The 21,008-nt window shown below is 34.6% G+C and overlaps 2 protein-coding genes across 3 annotated transcripts; one reads left to right on the top strand and one right to left on the bottom strand.

Annotated features, from left to right (window-relative positions):
• Positions 1 to 668: 668 nt before the first annotated feature.
• LOC132565471 (glycosyltransferase-like domain-containing protein 1) lies at positions 669 to 8,354 on the bottom strand. 2 transcript variants are annotated; one of them, XM_060230121.1, is made up of 9 exons: positions 8,151 to 8,354; positions 7,218 to 7,402; positions 6,755 to 6,922; positions 5,724 to 6,170; positions 5,101 to 5,210; positions 4,601 to 4,745; positions 3,963 to 4,033; positions 3,593 to 3,684; positions 669 to 845 (listed from the first exon to the last, which is right to left on the bottom strand). In XM_060230121.1, exons 1-9 carry the CDS (start codon positions 8,169 to 8,171, stop codon positions 762 to 764), a joined length of 1,323 nt encoding a protein of 440 aa, XP_060086104.1. In that variant the 5' UTR covers positions 8,172 to 8,354; the 3' UTR covers positions 669 to 761. The 2 variants fall into 2 exon arrangements, with proteins under 2 accessions (XP_060086104.1, XP_060086105.1); XM_060230122.1 differs by lacking the exon at positions 8,151 to 8,354 and having other exon boundaries at positions 6,755 to 6,887; positions 7,218 to 7,282.
• A 158-nt stretch (positions 8,355 to 8,512) lies between these two features.
• LOC132565549 (cyclin-dependent kinase 5-like) lies at positions 8,513 to 19,435 on the top strand. Its single transcript, XM_060230198.1, has 11 exons — positions 8,513 to 8,558; positions 9,991 to 10,079; positions 10,803 to 10,870; positions 11,098 to 11,215; positions 12,342 to 12,437; positions 12,905 to 12,979; positions 14,843 to 14,939; positions 16,093 to 16,162; positions 16,686 to 16,746; positions 16,899 to 16,979; positions 18,308 to 19,435. Exons 1-11 carry the CDS (start codon positions 8,522 to 8,524, stop codon positions 18,434 to 18,436), a joined length of 921 nt encoding a protein of 306 aa, XP_060086181.1. The 5' UTR covers positions 8,513 to 8,521; the 3' UTR covers positions 18,437 to 19,435.
• Positions 19,436 to 21,008: the final 1,573 nt, after the last annotated feature.

Raw genomic sequence — 21,008 nt, 5'->3', positions numbered from 1 at the left:
TTCCGGGAATTGAACCCCGAATGTCTCGGTGAAAAGAGAGTCACCTTTTTTGCTTTGTTTGATCACCCATACAGTAGTTATGCTGTAATCCAGATGAGCATGCAGAAGGACAATAATGTTACCGCAGGATTTTTGACGAGAGTACCTACACATGATTTGGTATACAGCCACAGGAGTTTCAATGACCAGAAACAAATGGATAGGGTTATAAACCATCAAATTTGTGATAAGAATTTACACATCTGGTTTGTGATAAGTGTTTACACATCTGGGTTGTGATAAGTATTTAAACATCTGGGTTGTGATAAGTGTTTACACATCTGGGTTGTGATAAGTATTTAAACATCTGGGTTGTGATAAGTGTTTACACATCTGGGTTGTGATAAGTGTTTACACATCTGGGTTGTGATAAGTGTTTACACATCTGGGTTGTGATAAGTGTTTACACATCTGGGTTGTGATAAGTGTTTACACATCTGGGCAATATCAACAATATACTTCCGTTACGGTACATGTATGTTAAGATTAAACCAATCAGACTTGGATATATTTTACAAATAAAAATACAAGTATACTTTTATTCCAATGACTTGAAAAAATCATCAGTTATCTTACTAACAGACAAAATCATTAATGAGTTAATCAAACACATAAATGTAAAAATCACATTTAATTGTAACCATATGTTTACTTAACAAAAATGACAGTTTGAAGTTTCAAAAATATTAAATTCAAATCATAATTTTGATTTTATGTCTAATCTAGATTTCTTCTTGTTTCTTCACTTTAAACAAAGCATAGAAGTCATCTGCCTGATTCTGCCACAGGTATCTCTCTATAGGCACCTGTAACATATAAAAACAGACTGACCGTAACAATCTCACAATTCCAAAAAACAAAAAACAAGAGTAAACAGGGCTTATATAACACCTAACATCTAAACACATGAGGAAACAGTGCTTATACAACACCTAACATCCAAACACATGAGGAAACAGTGCTTATACAACACCGAACATCTAAACACATGAGGAAACAGTGCTTATACAACACCTAACATCCAAACACATGAGGAAACAGTGCTTATACAACACCGAACATCTAAACACATGAGGAAACAGTGGTTATACAACACCTGACATCCAAACACATGAGGAAACAGTGCTTATACAACACCTAACATCCAAACACACGAGGAAACAAGCTTATACAACACCTAACATCCAAACACATGAAGAAACAGTGCTTATACAACACCTAACATCAAAATACATGAGGAAACAAGCTTATACAACACCTAACATCCAAACACATGAGGAAACAAGCTTATACAACACCTAACATCCAAACACATGAAGAAACAGTGCTTATACAACACCTAACACCAAACACATGAGGAAACAGGACTTATACAGCACCTGACATCCAAACACATGAGGAACCAGAGCTTATACAACACCTAACATCCAAACACATGAGGAAACAAGCTTATACAACACCTAACATCCAAATACATGAGGAAACAAGCTTATACAACACCTAACATCCAAACACAAGAGTAAACAGGACTTATACAACACCTAACATCCAAACACATGAGGAAACAAGCTAATACAACACCTAACATCTAAACACATGAGGAAACAAGCTTATACAACACCTAACATCTAAACACATAAGGAAACAGTGGTTATACAACACCTAACATCCAAACACATGAGGAAACAAGCTTATACAACACCTGACATCCAAACACATGAGGAAACAGGGCTTATACAACACCTGACATTCAAACACATGAGGAAACAGTGCTTATACAACACCTGACATCCAAACACATGAGGAAACAGGGCTTATACAACACCTGACATCCAAACACATGAGGAAACAGTGCTTATACAACACCTGACATCCAAACACATGAGGAAACAGAGCTTATACAAAACCTGATATTCAAACACATTAGGAAACAAGCTTATACAACACCTAACATCCAAACACATGAGGAAACAAGCTTATACAACACCTGACATCCAAACACATGAGGAAACAGTGCTGATACAACACCTTACACCAAAACACATGAGGAAACAGGGCTTATACAACACCTGACATCCAAACACATGAGGGAACAGTTTTTATACAAAACCTGACATCCAAACACAGTCTCAGAGAACATCAATTTAAAAACAAAAAAGGAAACAGAGCTTATACAACACTTGGCATCCAAACACATGAGGAACCAGAGCTTATACAACACCTGACATCCAAACACATGACATCCCAACACATGAAGAAACAGAGCTTATACAACACCTAACATCCAAACACATGAGGAAACAAGCTTATACAACACCTAACATCCAAACAAATGAGGAAACAGGGCTTATACAGCACCTGACATCCAAACACATGCGGAACCAGAGCTTATACAACACCTAACATCCAAACACATGAGGAAACAAGCTTATACAACACCTAACATCCAAACATATGAGGAAACGGTGCTTATACAACACCGAACATCTAAACACATGATGAAATATTGATTATACAGCACCTAACATCCAACCACATGATGAAATATTGATTATACAGCACCTAACATCCAAACACATGATGAAATATTGATTATACAACACCTAACATTCAAACACATGAGGAAAAAAGGTTATACAGCACCTAACATCTAAACACATGAGGAAACAGTGCTTATACAACACCTAACATCCAAACACATGATGAAATATTAATTATACAGCACCTAACATCCAAAGACATGAGGAAACAGTGCTTATACAACACCTGACATTCAAACACATGAGGAAACAAGGTTATACAGCACCTAACATCTAAACACATGAGGAAACAGTGCTTATACAACACTTGACATCCAAACACATGAGGAAACAGGGCTTATACAACACCTGACATTCAAACACATGAGGAAACAGTGCTTATACAACACCTGACATCCAAACACATGAGGAAACAGGGCTTATACAACACCTGACATCCAAACACATGAGGAAACAAGCTTATACAACACCTAACATCCAAACACATGAGGAAACAAGCTTATACAACACCTGACATCCAAACACATGAGGAAACAAGCTTATACAACACCTGACATCCAAACACATGAGGAAACAGGGCTTATACAACACCTGACATCCAAACACATGAGGAAACAGTGCTTATACAGCACCTAACATCCAAACACAAGAGTAAACAGGACTTATACAACACCTGACATCCAAACACATGAGGAACCAGAGCTTATACAACACCTAACATCCAAACACAAGAGTAAACAGGACTTATACAACACCTAACATTCAAACACATGAGGAACCAGAGCTTATACAACACCTAACATTCAAAGCCTCAGAGAACATCAATTTAAAAAACGGGGAACACCTTCTAAATCATAAGTCATCAGGGTGTATGATTAAGCTTTCTCGAAATCCTTTTAAAATGGTAAAATGAATTCATTTAAATATTCTACAAGCATCAATATCTTTATTTAGTAGGGACACAAGTAATCATTTCCCACTACTCCTGTTTACATATTGTATATGTATGTTACCTGTACAGAATGACGTCTAACCTCCTCGGGGACTGTACACATTCTCTTTAGTCTCTTCAGTAGCTGAACAGGTGTGTTGTACAGGTATGTCTCTGATTAAAATAAGATAAATAGATCTATTTGACTAAATATTCTAATTATAGATTATTGTTTCAATTTAAAAGTGTAGCAAATGAGGAGTAGCCATGAATATGGTATTTCTCATTTAAGAGCTAACTATTATCACAATCTTTCCTTTAGATAACCAGTCTTTCTTATAGGTAATCAATATCTCCTATAGATAATCAATGTGCATGTACAATTTATTTACTTTTATTTCTCTGAGTAAACAATAGACGCTACTATAGAAGTGCACCAGTCCAGTACTTACTGGGGAATATCTCAGGGTACACAAGCCTGTTCGGGCACAGTGGATAGCAGCCGAAGTACACAGCCTCAAGCCTAAGGTTTGAGAAATTGGAAATATGTCAGACAAAATATTTAACAATTCTCCTGCTATCACTATGTTATGGATGTTGCCAACATAACAGTCCTGGGAACAAAGAGCAATTTTGCCTGTTTATAAGTGATAAACATGAACTCAGGTTATCTATGTACAGAGAAAATGAGAAGCAATCATCTAAAAAAGTAAGTATAACTTTTCAAGACAGACACATGATTCTAGACGTTGTGTGAACATGAATCAGTTTTATGATATTGGTTTTTTTGTTAAGTTCATAGCCCAATAAACGGCCATGATCAGTGTAATTGCTGCTTGCTAAATCATCAACAAGATATTGAAGGCCTGTTGCAAGCAATTCAGAACTATTAAGAAAAAAGGTGTTGGCACAGACCAGTCTGTTTCTGAGCTTCCTTAGAAACAACAACCATGACGGGTAGTCAAACCACACACCTTTTATCTTCATGAGAAACTATATTTGTCAGTGCTCTGCCAACTATCAGGATCTACTATGTGATACTGGTTCTTAACATGATAATGTATAGATTAACAAAGTATCTACATCTTACATAGAAACACCATAGAACTCGTGTAAGGCTGTGGAGACTGCAACGTCAGCGTCAGACAGTATTCTGTAAAAGTCTTCCTTCTTCTCCTGGTATCCCCAGGCCACTATGTGAGAGGACAGTCGTTCTCTAGCAACTGAAAATATCTCTGAAACAAATACAAAAATAATTTATATCATAGTTCACATACAACAGTGTCTGAACCTGTAATCCTTAAAATATCACAACTCAACCCAAAAGTCTTACAGCTTATATGGACTGTGGGGTAGAAAGAATGTGCCACGCGATTAGACATTTTGTTAGATAGATGAATATGTGAAGCCAGGATTGTAAATATAAAAATGTGAAAAGGATTTAAATTCTTACAGGATGTTATAGAAAGGAAACTATTTTGTCTTATATAATGCAATAATAATTGTGACTAATTCATTTTATTGTGCATTGGAAACTATTTTAAGAACCACAACATATGAAATATTTTGCAATGATAATATGGTCCCCACCTGGATTGTCTGTAAACTGTTCCCCCATCACAGAGACCCTGAAATGCAGTCCTGTCTCCTGAAGCTGGAAAAGGGCATTAAAAAATGTCTCCGGATCTTTGTCATGTTCCCTGAGAACACACAGTATCAGAATACAGTTTAGGTCATAGGTCTCTGTAAATTTTCTAACAGCCAGCTAATTATATTAGATTAAGTAATTTATCTTTACCATGATTTAGCTGATCCTGCTGTAAGATTTAGTAAGATATAAACAATTTGCAAAATTTCCCCTTTTGGACCCTACCTGTCAGGCCCCTTAGGGCAGAGTCCCACCATTTATATAAAATTTGTTCTGCTGCCCCATGGTTGCTTATGACCATTTGGTCAAATGCTGCTCAGTTGTTCATGACAAGTAGTGATTTGTAGAAAAAAAATGAGGGACGGACAACAGATGGATAGAAGACGGATGCTGCAGTATAGCATCAGTTCAAAATAAAGATAACAAAGACTGATAACACTAGGATGTTTAAGCCCCAAGCACCCATATATATTTTCTACTTTAAACTTAAACATCATGTCAACAATATAGCATGGTACATCTAATGAAGGTAGGCATTCTTTGGAACACAAATAAACAATACTACCATCTGTGTGCCCAAACAATATGGAGAGGTCCTGTCTTCAGTCTCTTGGCATCTGGTGGACACAACATTTCATCTGATAAATTTCTTTCGCCTATAGAATGTACAGGCGAATCACATTTTGTGTTTATTTCACAATCAACAGTTTTTTCATATAAACATATTACTTGTTTTTCTTCAGAGCTACAAGTTGAATTTTCCATTTCTTTATAACTACACTCTTCTGTAGATGTTAAACTTTCCTTTAGTTGGTTTGGATGACTACTTTGATCAAACATCGCCCTTGAAGGTAGGTCTAAGGGGAAGTACAACACCTGACACTTGGGTCTTATCTTCTCAGGTATTCCCTTTGGTCGATAATCTGGTGTTATTTTTAGCACTGTATTTATAGATGATAAAAAGCTGTCCATATTGAATTGTGAGTTAAACACAATTGTATCAGCAACTAGACTGAAAATAAACACAGAAGAATATGACAGTACTTTCTATAAAGCCAATACAATGTCAACAGTGATGAGTGATAGATTTACAAATTCTTCATTTCTTTCCTCATTTGACCTCTACGTGGATGCTTAAATTCAATTATAGCCAGTCAGTAACATATGTTTATTATTTTTTTGTCAATACAAAATATTGCCTTTGATTAGTCAATGTTTGACATATTCCATTCAAATTCTATTTTACCTTTTAGTCAAACAAGAAATTATTCATGGCACAATTTTTAAAAAGCTATCGATTAAATCTGAAGGAACAAATAAAGTATCAAAAACATTTCTTTTTGCAAAATTGAAACTTTTACATGCTTTCATAAAATTTGAATCAAAGTATGGAATAAAACAGTATGTATTTGTTACCCCACCAAGAGACTTTATTGTTTACTTATCAACCAAAACCATTCATCATCATGTTCTAAGTATATATACAAGCATAACAACACTAAATGCTTGGGGCTAAATAAGTAATAATAACAGCAGTAATAAAAAATAAAAACAAAATTCAGTTGGAATGACAATCTATACTCTGGTATAACTTACCATGAGAGTATTTGGTTATATGGATATTGGAAGTCCCTCTGTAAGGTTTTCTGAACAGGATACACAAGCTGATTTTCATGGAAGTATAAAATTTTCTTTAGACTTGACAGATCTGGACGTAGTGCTACCAACTCTGCCAAATTCAACACGCTACTTGCAAATAACACCCTAGAAACATCAATTATGAAGCATTCCAGACACAACACAAAATACATTAATAGGTATAATTAGTTGGAAGAAATTGAGAAATTGCTATCAAATGATGTGCACTGGCCATTTTTCACCAGTATTTAAATACCGGTAGTAGTATCTCCTGACAAAGATAATTCTACCTATAGCAACAGTATGCAGGATAGAATCATCTAACACAACTTTACCTATATTTACTGGAGTATAGTATCTCCTAAGATGTTTTTAACTATAGTTATGATACACAGTACAATATCATCTAACACAACTTTACCTATATTTACTGGAGTGTGGTATCTCCTGGCTGAGATGAAGTGCAGATGTTCGAGCTCTCCAGTGCCATTTTTTTGCAGTCATTGTGATTTTGACAGATCCTGTAAAATGGGCATATAGATGATCAATGAGCTGGCGATGGGAACCTCCATAAAATGGCTCAATCAATAAAATTCCCTCTGCCATCTGAAAAATGAATTCAAAGTTTATTTTACAAGTGGTCTGAAGGTTTTTGATGATCATTTAGTAATTTTGATTTTCTTTTTTGATGGCAACAAAGACAAACAAGAGTGCTATGGACACAATATATGCTGCGACAAAATATAAAGATCCACTAAGAGCAAGCTACAGATACAAAGTTGAAATTGGCATAAATCTTACAAAAATCAACGAACCATAAAATCGCCCCTTCATGCACATCTACCCATGGTAGTAGAGACATTGAGCAAGTTTCCTGAGAATCTGATGATCACTTTAGGAGGAGTTGCGTTCACAAGAAATGGACATACGGACATACATACGGACGTACAGACGGACAGATGGAGAAGATGACACCAATATATGACAACCTCCGGTGGCATATAAAAAAAGAATTGGAGATATTCAGAATCAAAGGGATTACCTGCACCAAGAACCATCCCATCAATGATGTTGCACATGTGTAAAAATGATTCTTGTGCCTTTAATTGCTACTGTGAAAGAACAGGGAAAATACACATTCCTGTCGAGTGCCATCACAAGGAATTAAACCCGAGTCTCTGGTGTGATAATCAACCAGCTCTACCAACTGAGCCATAAAGCATGCTCCGTCAGCTGAGTGACAAGAGATCTAGGCTGTATTTAACACATCAACCCACTCCTAATATACTACTATCTATCTTCATTATTCCTGTTTCATTTCGTTTTTGTAATAATTTATCTAATTATAATTTACCATGTTGACAATCTTCTGCATCTGGGAATGTGGGCCTCCTTGTTCAGATGTCGTCCTCCTTGTTCAGATGTCGTCCTCCAATAATCCTCAGGTCATGGCGTTTCGGCTTCCCGCTACCGAAAGCTTATCCTAAAACGTCCGATATAATAACAAGACTACAATGTACATCGCTGATACTGCTGTATTTCAGCAAGGTATTACGGTAAAGATCGTGCCTTGTATCCGTATCTTCCGTTTATGACTCTAAACTTGGTATGAGCTTTTGAATCTTGGGTTTAGGAATGTTTTAAAATGGCACAAAAACAATCAAGCGTTGAAAAGACACCGAATCTTATAGATTTTGGCTTTTTGAGACACACGAACTCGTTAACATGCAAAAATATGAGAAATTAGAGAAAATTGGAGAAGGTTAGTAAAAATATTGAGTTACTATGTTATATAGCTTATATATTACAATTATATCAAATATATATGCAATAGAACGAAAAATTGTAAGCAAATTTAATTACCGAAATTCCTTTTGCTGACGATGTCAGTGATGTTGTTTACGATTCCGTTGTGGGTAAAAATGTTTGAATTTACGTGTGCATGGTACCGATTTAATTAAGGACACTATGGCATATACCTTAGGTCAGTGTTTTCTGCTTTTGCTGATCCTTGGACCTCGAAATTATGCCTGAGAATCAACACTATAACTACTAAGCTATACGTATATGTAATAACATATATGCAAATATAATATACATCACTGTACATGGGATATAGATTTCGCTAACATGAATACACTGTACTATAATACCAAATAAATATATGTAGCACTAAAACACCAATACGATTTGGAAATCGTGGTAGTCTGGAGGAAGTATACGTCACTGGTAATTTATTTATTTTAACGGGTTTTACATTCACTCTTACAACCTTTCAGTCTTTCAGCTGACGAATCCTTGGTAAAGTACTGGCTTCAGTATATATACTGCTAAGCTAGTGAGAACTTCTCTTTAACTCAATCTAATGAGCGTCAGATATAGACTAGTAAGCCAGAGTTCACGGGTTCGAAACCTAGCTGATGCATTAAAATAAATAATGACCTCTGTAAGTGTTACAGTTTTGTTGGTTAAGTTCATAGAAAATTCTCCACAACTGAGTATTGTAAGTGTGTCATTATTTAATGACAAATGTTTTTTTATTGTTTATATAAATTATATTAAGTTACATGTACTTGTATATTTTTTAATCAAAGGGAGTGAACTCTTACATAACTGTATATGTATTTTTATATAGCACCCATGAAACCTGTTTGTCTAGGTTCATAGGTCAGATTTCTTTTTATATGTCAAACTGACCGTGGGTCAGTGCGTTCCCGCCAACCTCCCTCTTGTAAAAGACACTGGATAGGACAAATGTGCTTTAGTGGTTTTCCTAGAAGATTTCAATTTCTCATATCCAGTTCTTAGATCTTTGTCCTTAATTTACAAGAGACACTTCTACGCCCTCTTCGTTTGTGAAGCGGGTAATTTTTACCCGTCAACAAGAAATGTTGAAATGGATCCAGGAGTTGGAATTGTCGTATAATAGGAAGAATAATGAAGAAAAATATGATGTTATTGTAGCCTGGTATATGTAATTATATAAAGACTTGCTGCAGTATTCTGCTGGGCTAGCTGTTTATGAACTTCTTTCTTCTTTTCACCAGTTTCAAATTTTACTTTTAATTCACCTATGTTACTGATGTAAATTGCTTTGAAATAAATTGTCACTTTTCCATCAAATACTCTTCATTCATGGCATGAAAGCTTTAAGTTGATATTAGTCACCAACATATTTGATTGTTTTCATTTAGGAACATATGGAACAGTGTTCAAAGCCAAAAACAGAGAAACACATGAGGTTGTAGCCCTCAAGAGAGTTCGTCTGGATGACGATGATGAGGTAAATATTCTTGTTTATTTGAATTATTGTGCTAACTCAAGAATGTAGTTTTTTGTAGGTGTGTACTATAATTAAATGTACTGCGATAGCTAATTTCAAGATGCAAACTAACACATTTTAACATGTTGTTTAAGGATTAAATTTGAAGGTTAATAACAGAATTATTCTTATCACACAGTTTATCATTGTTTCTATGCATAATTGTAGGTGATACTAGAAAAGCCAAGAATAAAATCTATTGTATTGATATAGATGTTTACCAAATGTTACTAAAGCACACATTTTTGTGGGACTCGCATATCACGGTTTTTGCAATAAACAACTATTTTGTAGACACTTGATTATATGGATGGGTATTGATCAATAGTCTGCTTGTGCTAATTTCAACAGCAATAATTGATTCATAAATACCAGGTATATGAATTCATGAAGTAAGATCAGAGTACCCACAAAATCAACAAGAATGATTCTCCTTTACTTACAATTCTACAGTAGCTCTGGTACATTTTATTTATTTTTCTTCTGATAACTCCATTAACGGGAGGATAGTAGATATATATAAAGCATTTTCAAAGGATGAATAGTAAACACTACATGTATATTGTTTATTAATTACTACTTTGGGAAATCTTATTTACATATGTTTAGTACATGTTTTGAGTTGGATCAGATGGCTGTGAAATAATTTTGATTATAAAACTTATAAATCTTGTTGCTTTGTAGGGAGTACCAAGTTCAGCTTTGAGGGAAATCTGTCTGCTGAAGGAACTCAAACACAAAAACATTGTGAGGTAAGTAAGTTCAATCCAGAGGGAAATCTGTGAGGTAAGTTTAAGTTCAGCATTGAGGGAAATCTGTCTGCTGAAGAAACTCAAACACCAAAACATTATGATTGGCTACTACAAAGAGGGGAAAGTTCAATGACAGGAGATGAAAACAAAGGGGTGAAGGCACTGATATTTGTTTACTAGTACTGAATGAAGGTAAACAATTAATGTGGATAATTTGATCTGTACAGATTACATGATGTGCTACACAGTGAAAAGAAGCTTACCTTGGTGTTCGAGTATTGTGACCAGGACCTGAAGAAATACTTTGACAGCTGTAATGGGGAAATAGATCAGGACACAGTTCAGGTGAGAACAAGATTTCACAGGTAAGAACATCTAGTTCTAGGATTGTAACATTTAGTAGCAGTCTATTACTATTGCAATATCATCTTTGTAACCTCTACAACAATGTTTTCTTATATTTATTGGGGCTTCACGTTCAGAGATATCATTTACATGTCCTGTTCATTTTGACGTCCAGCGTCAACTTTTTTCTTTATATAACTTCTCCTCAATAACCAATGGACCAAATGTTTTGATATTTGGGTGGTATGTTCCAAGGATGAAGTCCAACAAAGTTTGTGAAAAAATGACCTTGACTTACATTCAAGGTCACAGGAGTCAAATTTGATAAAAACTTTCAAATTACTTCTTCTCATTAACTAAAAGACCCAGAGGCATGATATTTGGCTGGTATGTTCTTAGGATGAAGCCAGTCAAAGTTTGCGTAAACAAATAACCTTGACATATATTCAAGGTAACAGAGGGGAAATTTCTATATTTCTGTATACCAAATGAGCTCTGCATGTCCATTGGGCCTCATGTTATTGCCTTGAAAGGGTTTGTGATGTCTTTACCAATGCCCAGAGAAATGGAATTTTATTTGAGTGAGATCCATGAGTATGATAAAGGTAAAGAATAGTGATATACTCTGATTGATAGATAAATCTTCAGTATCAAAACCTGTCTAAAAGGTCACCACTGTATAAAGGCCGCCTGTCTATAAAAGTCACTTGTGTGCATTAATGATACATTTTATAGTAACACTGGTAATTGAACCTGTATTAAAGATCACCTGTAGGGAGTTTAGACTGTGGATGGATGTGCCCATGCCTCCTACAATTTTGTGGTGAGATCCCTGTCATATGAAGATATTATATACAGTGTAGTATATATTGTTAGAATTTTTAACTGATTAGAAACATGAAGTTAGATTTTGTAGCAGTCAGCACTTCATAAGTGAAGTACACACATGTGTCACTTTTCTTCTGCGGTCTGAGGTTCCATATGGCTACTGGTTGAATATCCTGTGGCAAACACTCGGTATTGTTTTTTTTTTGAGATTTTTTTCCGTATGAACATATCAGATATTGTTTACTGTATAAGTTTTTGTAGCTGTTGTTTATTGCTGGTGAATGTCTTTCCCTTGCAGTCTTTTATGTACCAACTATTGCGAGGGCTGGCATTCTGTCACAGTAACAATGTCCTACACCGCGACTTAAAGCCCCAAAACCTCCTCATCAATAAGGTCAGTTATATCCTGTGATCTGGAAAGGAAAGCCTTGATGATAGCAATATCTATTGATGGTGGAAATGAAACTTAAATGTTTTATGGATATTTCTAATATATACATTGATTCATGGCTTTTATATGGAATAAACATAGGCTTTATTGCAGTTATCAAAAACTGTTGTTCTGTGTGTAGTCCCTTGTATTTTTGTTAGTCAGTTTTTCTGTACATTAGTAATTATATATTTATTCACTAAATTTTATGTATTTGAATAGCACTTTTGATGTTGAAATCATTTAATTAAATTGAAATTGTATTGATAGGATGTTTATATACAAATATATTATGAATTATATTATTCATGCGCTAATTTGTAACTGTACAAACCTACTGAAATTTTCTTGTACTTAACAGATGTATACAGTGTGTTTGAAACTGAAACACACATACGTTAACAGTATGTTTGCAATATTATTTTTCCTAGAATGGGGAACTTAAATTAGCAGACTTTGGTCTAGCCAGAGCATTTGGTATCCCTGTGCGGTTTTACAGTGCTGAGGTATGAGTTCCTATTTCTTACAACAGTCATAATATATTTATTGAAGTTAACTTATTAAATTTAGATTTGCACTGATCTGTGGCATTTTACACTTGTATTTACCATTTGCTGTGGAAGTTAAATGTGAAACTGTGGTAGTAAAGATAAAAGATATGGAAATTATATAAAAATCTATTTTTAAATTTTTCAACAAGATGTAAACAATAAACTTTGTTTTCAATATGTGTAGGACAAAGATGACCTCAGTAGCAGGTTTTTTGTACCTGTTTCTCTGATAGCTGATGAAATTTTTGAATGAGAGAAATGAAATCACATCTTGTAGTCCTTGACACTATGGTACTGCCCTCTGATATACTGTGTATGTTATGTAATGTCTGTGTTATGTATACAGGTAGTGACACTATGGTACCAGCCCCCTGATGTCCTGTGTATGTTATGTAATGTCTGTGTTATGTAGTGTTATGCTTACAGGTAGTGACATTATGGTACCGGCCCCCTGATGTCCTGTGTATATATGTAATGTCTGTGTTATGTATACAGGTAGTGACACTATGGTACCAGCCCCCTGATGTCCTGTGTGTGTTATGTAATGTCTGTGTTATATAGCGTTATGTATACAGGTAGTGACACTATGGTACCGGCCCCCTGATGTCCTGTGTATGATGTATAAAGGTAGTGACACTATGTGTGATGTCCTGTGTGTGTTATGTAATGTCTGTGTTATATAGCGTTATGTATACAGGTAGTGACACTATGGTACCGGCCCCCTGATGTCCTGTGTATGTTATGTAATGTCTGTATTATGTATACAGGTAGTGACACTATGGTTCTGCCCCCTGATGTCCTGTGTATGTTATGTAATGTCTGTGTTATGTATAAAGGTAGTGACACTATGGTACAGGCCCCCTGATGTCCTGTGTATGTTGTCTGTGTTATGTAATGTCTGTACCAGCCTCCTGATGTCCTGTGTATGTTATGTAATGTGTGTGTTATGTATACAGGTAGTGACACTATGGTACAGGCCCCCTGATGTCCTGTGTATGTTATGTAATGTCTGTGTTATGTAGTGTTATGTATACAGGTAGTGACACTATGGTACTGCCCCCTGATGTCCTGTGTATGGTATGTAATGTCTGTGTTATGTAGTGTTATGTATACAGGTAGTGACACTATGGTACTGCCCCCTGATGTCCTGTGTATGTTATGTAATGTCTGTGTTATGTATACAGGTAGTGACCCTATGGTACCGGCCCCCTGATGTCCTGTGTATGTTATGTAATGTCTGTGTTATGTATACAGGTAGTGACACTATGGTACCAGCCCCCTGATGTCCTGTGTATATATGTAATGTCTGTGTTATGTATACAGGTAGTGACACTATGGTACCAGCCTCCTGATGTCCTGTGTATGTTATGTAATGTCTGTGTTATGTATACAGGTAGTGACACTATGGTACAGGCCCCCTGATGTCCTGTGTATGTTATGTAATGTCTGTGTTATGTAGTGTTATGTATACAGGTAGTGACACTATGGTACTGCCCCCTGATGTCCTGTGTATGTTATGTAATGTCTGTGTTATGTATACAGGTAGTGACACTATGGTACTGCCCCCTGATGTCCTGTGTATGTTATGTAATGTCTGTGTTATGTATACAGGTAGTGACACTATGGTACTGCCCCTGATGTCCTGTGTATGTTATGTAATGTCTGTGTTATGTATACAGGTAGTGACACTATGGTACCAGCCCCCTGATGTCCTGTGTATATATGTAATGTCTGTGCTATGTATACAGGAAGTGACACTATGGTACCGGCCCCCTGATGTCCTGTGTATGATATGTAATGTCTGTGTTATGTATACAGGTAGTGACACTATGGTACCGGCCCCCTGATGTCCTTTTTGGAGCCAAGATGTACTCCACGTCCATAGATATGTGGTCAGCAGGCTGTATATTTGCTGGTAATACAGTTTATTTGATAATCCAGCCATCTCACTCTTATCTAAAGCTAAATGATTTATTGATATTGTTTTGTTTTTGATAAGATTAGTTTAAATATTTGACATTTTTCGTTGTAATGCAAGAGCCAACAAGCAAAATGTGATTATTATTTCATATACCTGGTGTTGAAATACTTAAAGGAACCTATCTGGTTGAAAACAGTGCTTGAATTTTGTGTATTAGTATAGCGTACATGGTACAAACATTTATAAACAGTGGTAAACAAGAACACAGTAGAAAAACAAATTGTTGTTAGACATTACAGCTTTGGTTTCTTATGAAGTGTTGCTTGAAGTTGCATGATGGAAATATCAGTGTATTTAATTTACATCATAAAGCTGTTAGTGATAAACAATAAAGTGATGCTCTAGGGACATTATGTTTGTGTGTGTTTTACAGCTAATTCATTAGAAATATCAAATATCAAAATGCATCGTATACAGTAATGTTGTTGATCTGAAAGTTCAATAACCTGTTGTAACTGTACTCGAGTTTAAGGTGTGTTATTTATACCATTTGTATCCATGTACGTAAATACATTGTGATCCAGTTGTTCAGATCAAAATTAGATGAATTGCCTCTACAATCATGTTGAAAATTTCCAGCTGTCTATCACTACAACTTTCTAACATCCTTTTCGATGATGTCTTGATAGTGTGATGGTTAAGTTGTTTGGATTTTCTTGGCTGGGTGATATGGTGATACAGATCACGAGTTTGAGGCTGGAACATCTTCCTTTGTCGATTGTGTTACGATGCCAAAATATCAATATATTAACAAAATGCATTGTATACAGTGATTTTGGTGATTATGAAATTTTCAGAGTTTGATCACCTGATGTAATTGTACCAAAGTTCAATATGTCCTTCTGTTTTACAATTTTTGTGTTTTCCAGTGTTTTAACCTTTTTTCTTTATTTTCTGGACATGGAGAATTCACCACAATTTTACTATATATCTATATATTTGTAAATCACCAGCTTTATATCACCATCTTGTAACTGAACTCACCGTTTTCTGATCTGTTATCAGCTGGGAAGAAATTTCCATTATGTTGATTGATACCAAAATAAAAGTTATGAATTAACTACTACTTTTATATTTGTGTTTTTAGAATTAGCTAATGCAGGACGACCACTGTTTCCTGGAAATGATGTAGATGATCAGCTAAAGAGGATTTTCAAGTACCTTTTTAACCTGTGATATCAAAAACAGTCATTAGCACAGTAGTTTCAAAAAGTAGATCATATGTATGTATGTAGGATCTGTCTTCAGTTAGAAACAAATTTAAGATTATTTTTATCTTATCAATATTTGCAAAGAAATGAATTTTTCCTGATGATGTACTGCAAGATAATTTGTAATTGATATGGCAGCGATTTTGTTAACTTTAGTAACTAAACTTGTTCATTACAACATATAAAATGACTTTTTTCAACAGTTATGTATAGTTTTAAATGTTATATTTAGATTAAGAAAGAAAGTAATTCTGTTTGATTAATGCACATGCTAAAATTAAGCGGTTTTCAATCACTACCGAATCCAGCAAAAATAAATGTAGCAGGTTTATGGTACTCTATGGCAGTGCCTGTTGCAGGATAAAATTGTATTTTAATAGCATGATAAGTAGTATAATAATGTTTCCCATAAGATGGTAATCTCTATGATATGACCTTCAGTGGTCTTGTGTGACCTTAACCTCTTAAGACTTTTGGGAACCCCAACTGAGGAGACATGGCCTAATATAACACAACTACCAGACTACAAGGTGAGTTATGTTCTCATCTCGTCCAGTTTTGAGATTTTTCTCCCTGTACTTTGATACAGAGATTTTTTGCAGCCATTCTAGTTTTTGGAATTGAAACAACTTTTTTACCCCTTCCAACAACGTTAAGGAGATTGTATTTTCATATTTTCCAGCCATTCCAGTTGTATCATGTGAATACTACCTGGCAGCAAGTAGTGCCGAACCTAAATTCAAGGGGGAGAGAACTCTTACAGGTATGTTAGTGAGAATAGAATAGTGTAGAAGACACTTACAGAGATAGTAAACTGGAGAACAGTTTGTACATAGACCAGAAGTCAGCTTGTATCATGAGATATTTGACAATTGATGCTTTCTCTTCATCTCCTGGTATATATTGTTTTACAAAAACTTTAATTCTGTCACAGCATCATAAATAATTATTGCATTCGGTATTTACTTTGAGACTGGTCAGTTTACTGACATCTTAAATACTTTTTACCAACCATTCCCAGTGTAATATCACTAAATAGTGATACTGGTATGATTGCAGGCCATTTCATTTATATGTTAGCAAATTTTTATTTCCCATTGACACGTGAGAAATTCAAATTTGTCGGGAAATTGACCACAGCTGGATGGCCAAGCTTTACTGTTACATATGGCTGCATGGCCCAAGTCTGCCAAGGCCATAACAGAAAATCTTGTTAAAGGGGTGGATTTCAAAAGAGAATCCTTGGAAATATGGTGCCATCTTTAAAGTCTAAAGACAAAGTAAACAACCAAAGTCAGGTCAGAATTCTGACTCATGGTTTAAATTTTGAAATGAGGACTTTCATATAGAACTGAATACAGTCCAATCACACCTCTACAACATTTACAATATCTTGCAATACTGCTTTGTTTGAGATTTGAAGGTTAAGCTTGTTGGTACTGGTCTGTATTACATGGATAAATATGTGTGTATTCTGATCGTAACAGAACAAACTGCCAGCCTTGTTATCATCTTTGGTTTCAACAATTTTCCACTTTTGTGGATAGCTTTTATAAGTAGGTTTCCTTTTTAGTTTTTTTTATCCTTGACTCTGAATTGACTCTGAAAGAGAGAGACATGTTTATTGACAAACCAAATTTAAACTTTATAGAAGACTGACATAAACTTTACAATGATAAAGGATCTGAAAAGAATTCTTATTTCATATGTGATTTTATGAAATTATATAATTTATAAATTTTTTTTTACATAAGTGGACTGTGGCATGCAAAAATTCACACTTTGAGATAAGTTTTGTAAAATCTCCTACAAAGTACAAGATGCTTTTGAAAACAAAACTCTGAACGAATTATTCCTAAGTATGTTTCAGTCACAACATACATTGATAACTGAGAACAGTAATATTTAGACAGGTTTTAAAGTCAAAATGTGAGTTCATGGTGTTTTACTATGGTATTTGTTTCTTTCATGGAAGTCTTGTTGTGACAAGGAGGAAGATTTTACAATATTTTTATAAATGAATGTCACAAGTATTTTAAAGTCCATAAAACATACATGATGTTGAGCGTTTATTTTGTCTTTGTTTGCCAGAGGCTTCTGGTGTGTAATCCGCCGATGAGGATATCAGCAGATGAAGGAATGCAGCATTCATACTTCAGTGATCTCAACCCAGGAATCAAGCTTTCCTACGACAATAGTATCGGGGTACAAACAAGGTGAAATCAAGGAAAATAACTCTCATATGACAACAGAATGGTGTTACAAACACTGTAAAATCATTGGGGAAAAACTCTCTTATGACAACAGTATTGAAGTACAAAGTCAGTAAAATCAAGGGAAATAACTCTCCTATGACAACAGTGTTACTGTGAAATCCAGGGGAAAATTAAAATAATTTTGATACACAAGCACATCAAAACACAGGAATCAAGCTTTCATACAGAAATAGTATCGAGTTGTAGTGAAATCCAGGAAAGAAATTCTACATCGGTACTATTTATACACAGACACAAGGAATGAGGCTTCTACACATCAACAGCTTTTCCAGGAATCTACCTGTGGCATAATTCCTGTCAAGCCTGATAGTGTCATGTTAAGGATGTACCCTGAAAGTGATCAAACACATTGCCTAAACAACAGAACCCCTATTGAAACTATAACAGATATCATCATTATAAGGACATTACCGCCATGCTTTGTACTGGATCAGAGGACTTCCCTGTGTTTCCGGAACAGTTTTTGTCACAAGTCCTGTAAAATGTCTATACAATGTACTTAAGCATAGTGATTTAACTCACTGTCTCTGAGATACTGTATATTGGGAATATTCTGTGTGTTCTAAATTTGGGAATTTTGCAATCCTTCCAAAATTGCAAAAAAATTGAAACTGCAAAATGTGTATGTATTTTTTTTCTTTTCATTGTAAATACATGAATAGTACATCTTTTAAGTAGACAATATACACCTAAACACTATCTACAATATACACCTAAACACTTTCTACAATATACACCTAAACACTTTCTACAACATACACCTAAACACTCTCTACAATATACACCTAAACACTTTCTACAATATACACCTAAACACTATCTACAATATACACCTAAACACTATCTACAATATACACCTAAACACTTTCTACAATATACACCTAAACACTTTCTACAATATACACCTAAACACTTTCTACAATATACACCTAAACACTTTCTACAATATACATACACTTTCTAAACACCTAAACACTTTCTACAATATACACCTAAACACTTTCTACAATATACACTTTCTACAATATACACCTAAACAACAATATGCACCTAAACACTCTCTACAATATACACCTAAACACTTCTACAACATACACCTAAACACTTTCTACAATATACACCTGAACACTTTCTACAATATACACCTAAACACTTTCTACAATATACACCTAAACACTTTCTACAATATACACCTAAACACTTTCTACAATATACACCTAAACACTTTCTACAATATACACCTAAACACTTTCTACAATATACACCTGAACACTTTCTACAATATACACCTAAACACTTTCTACAATATACACCTAAACACTTTCTACAATATACACCTGAACACTTTCTACAATATACACCTAAACACTATCTACAATATACACCTAAACACTTTCTACAATATACACCTAAACACTTTCTACAATATACACCTAAACACCTAAACACTTTCTACAATATACACGTAAACACTATCTACAATATACGCCTGAACACTTTCTACAATATACACCTAAACACTTTCTACAATATACACCTAAACACTTTCTACAATATACACCTAAACACTTTCTACAATATACACCTAAACACTTTCTACAATATACACCTAAACACTATCTACAATATACACCTAAACACTTTCTACAACATACACCTAAACACTTTCTACAATATACACCTAAACACTTTCTACAATATACTCCTGAACACTTTCTACAATATACACCTAAACACTTTCTACAATATACAATATATACACCTAAACACTTTCTAAACAACAATATACACCTAAACACTTTCTAAAATATACACCTAAACACTTTCTACAATATACACCTAAACACTTTCTACAATATACACCTAAACACTCTCTACAATATACACCTAAACACTTTCTACAATATACACCTACAACACTAAACACTTCTACAATATACACCTAAACACTTTCTACAATATACACCTAAACACTTTCTCAATACACTAAACACTTTCTACAATATACACCTAAACACTTTCTACAATATACACCTAAACACTTTCTCAATACATATCTGAAACACTAAACACTCTACAATATACACCTAAACTTTCTACAATATACACACTTTCTACAATATACACCTAAACACTTTCTACAATATACACCTAAACACTTTCTCAATACATATCTGAACACTTTCTACAATATGCACCTAAACACTTTCTACAATATACACCTAAACACTTTCTACAATATACACCTAAACACTTTCTACAATATAACACCTAAATATACACTAAACACTTCTACAATATACACCTAAACACTTTCTAATACATATCTGAACACTTTCTACAATATACACCTAAACACTTTCTACAATATACACCTAAACACTTTCTACAATATACACCTAAACACTTTCTACAATATACACCTAAACACTTTCTCAATACACCACTAAACACTTTCTCAATACATATCTTCTACAATATACACCTAAACACTTTCTACAATATACACCTAAACA

The sequence above is a fragment of the Ylistrum balloti genome, unplaced genomic scaffold (genome assembly GCF_031769215.1).
Source record: "Ylistrum balloti isolate Yb309-2 unplaced genomic scaffold, AGI_CSIRO_Ybal_v1 Utg369724, whole genome shotgun sequence".
Lineage (NCBI taxonomy): Eukaryota > Metazoa > Mollusca > Bivalvia > Pectinida > Pectinidae > Ylistrum > Ylistrum balloti.
This window is presented reverse-complemented; position numbering and strand designations above follow the sequence as displayed.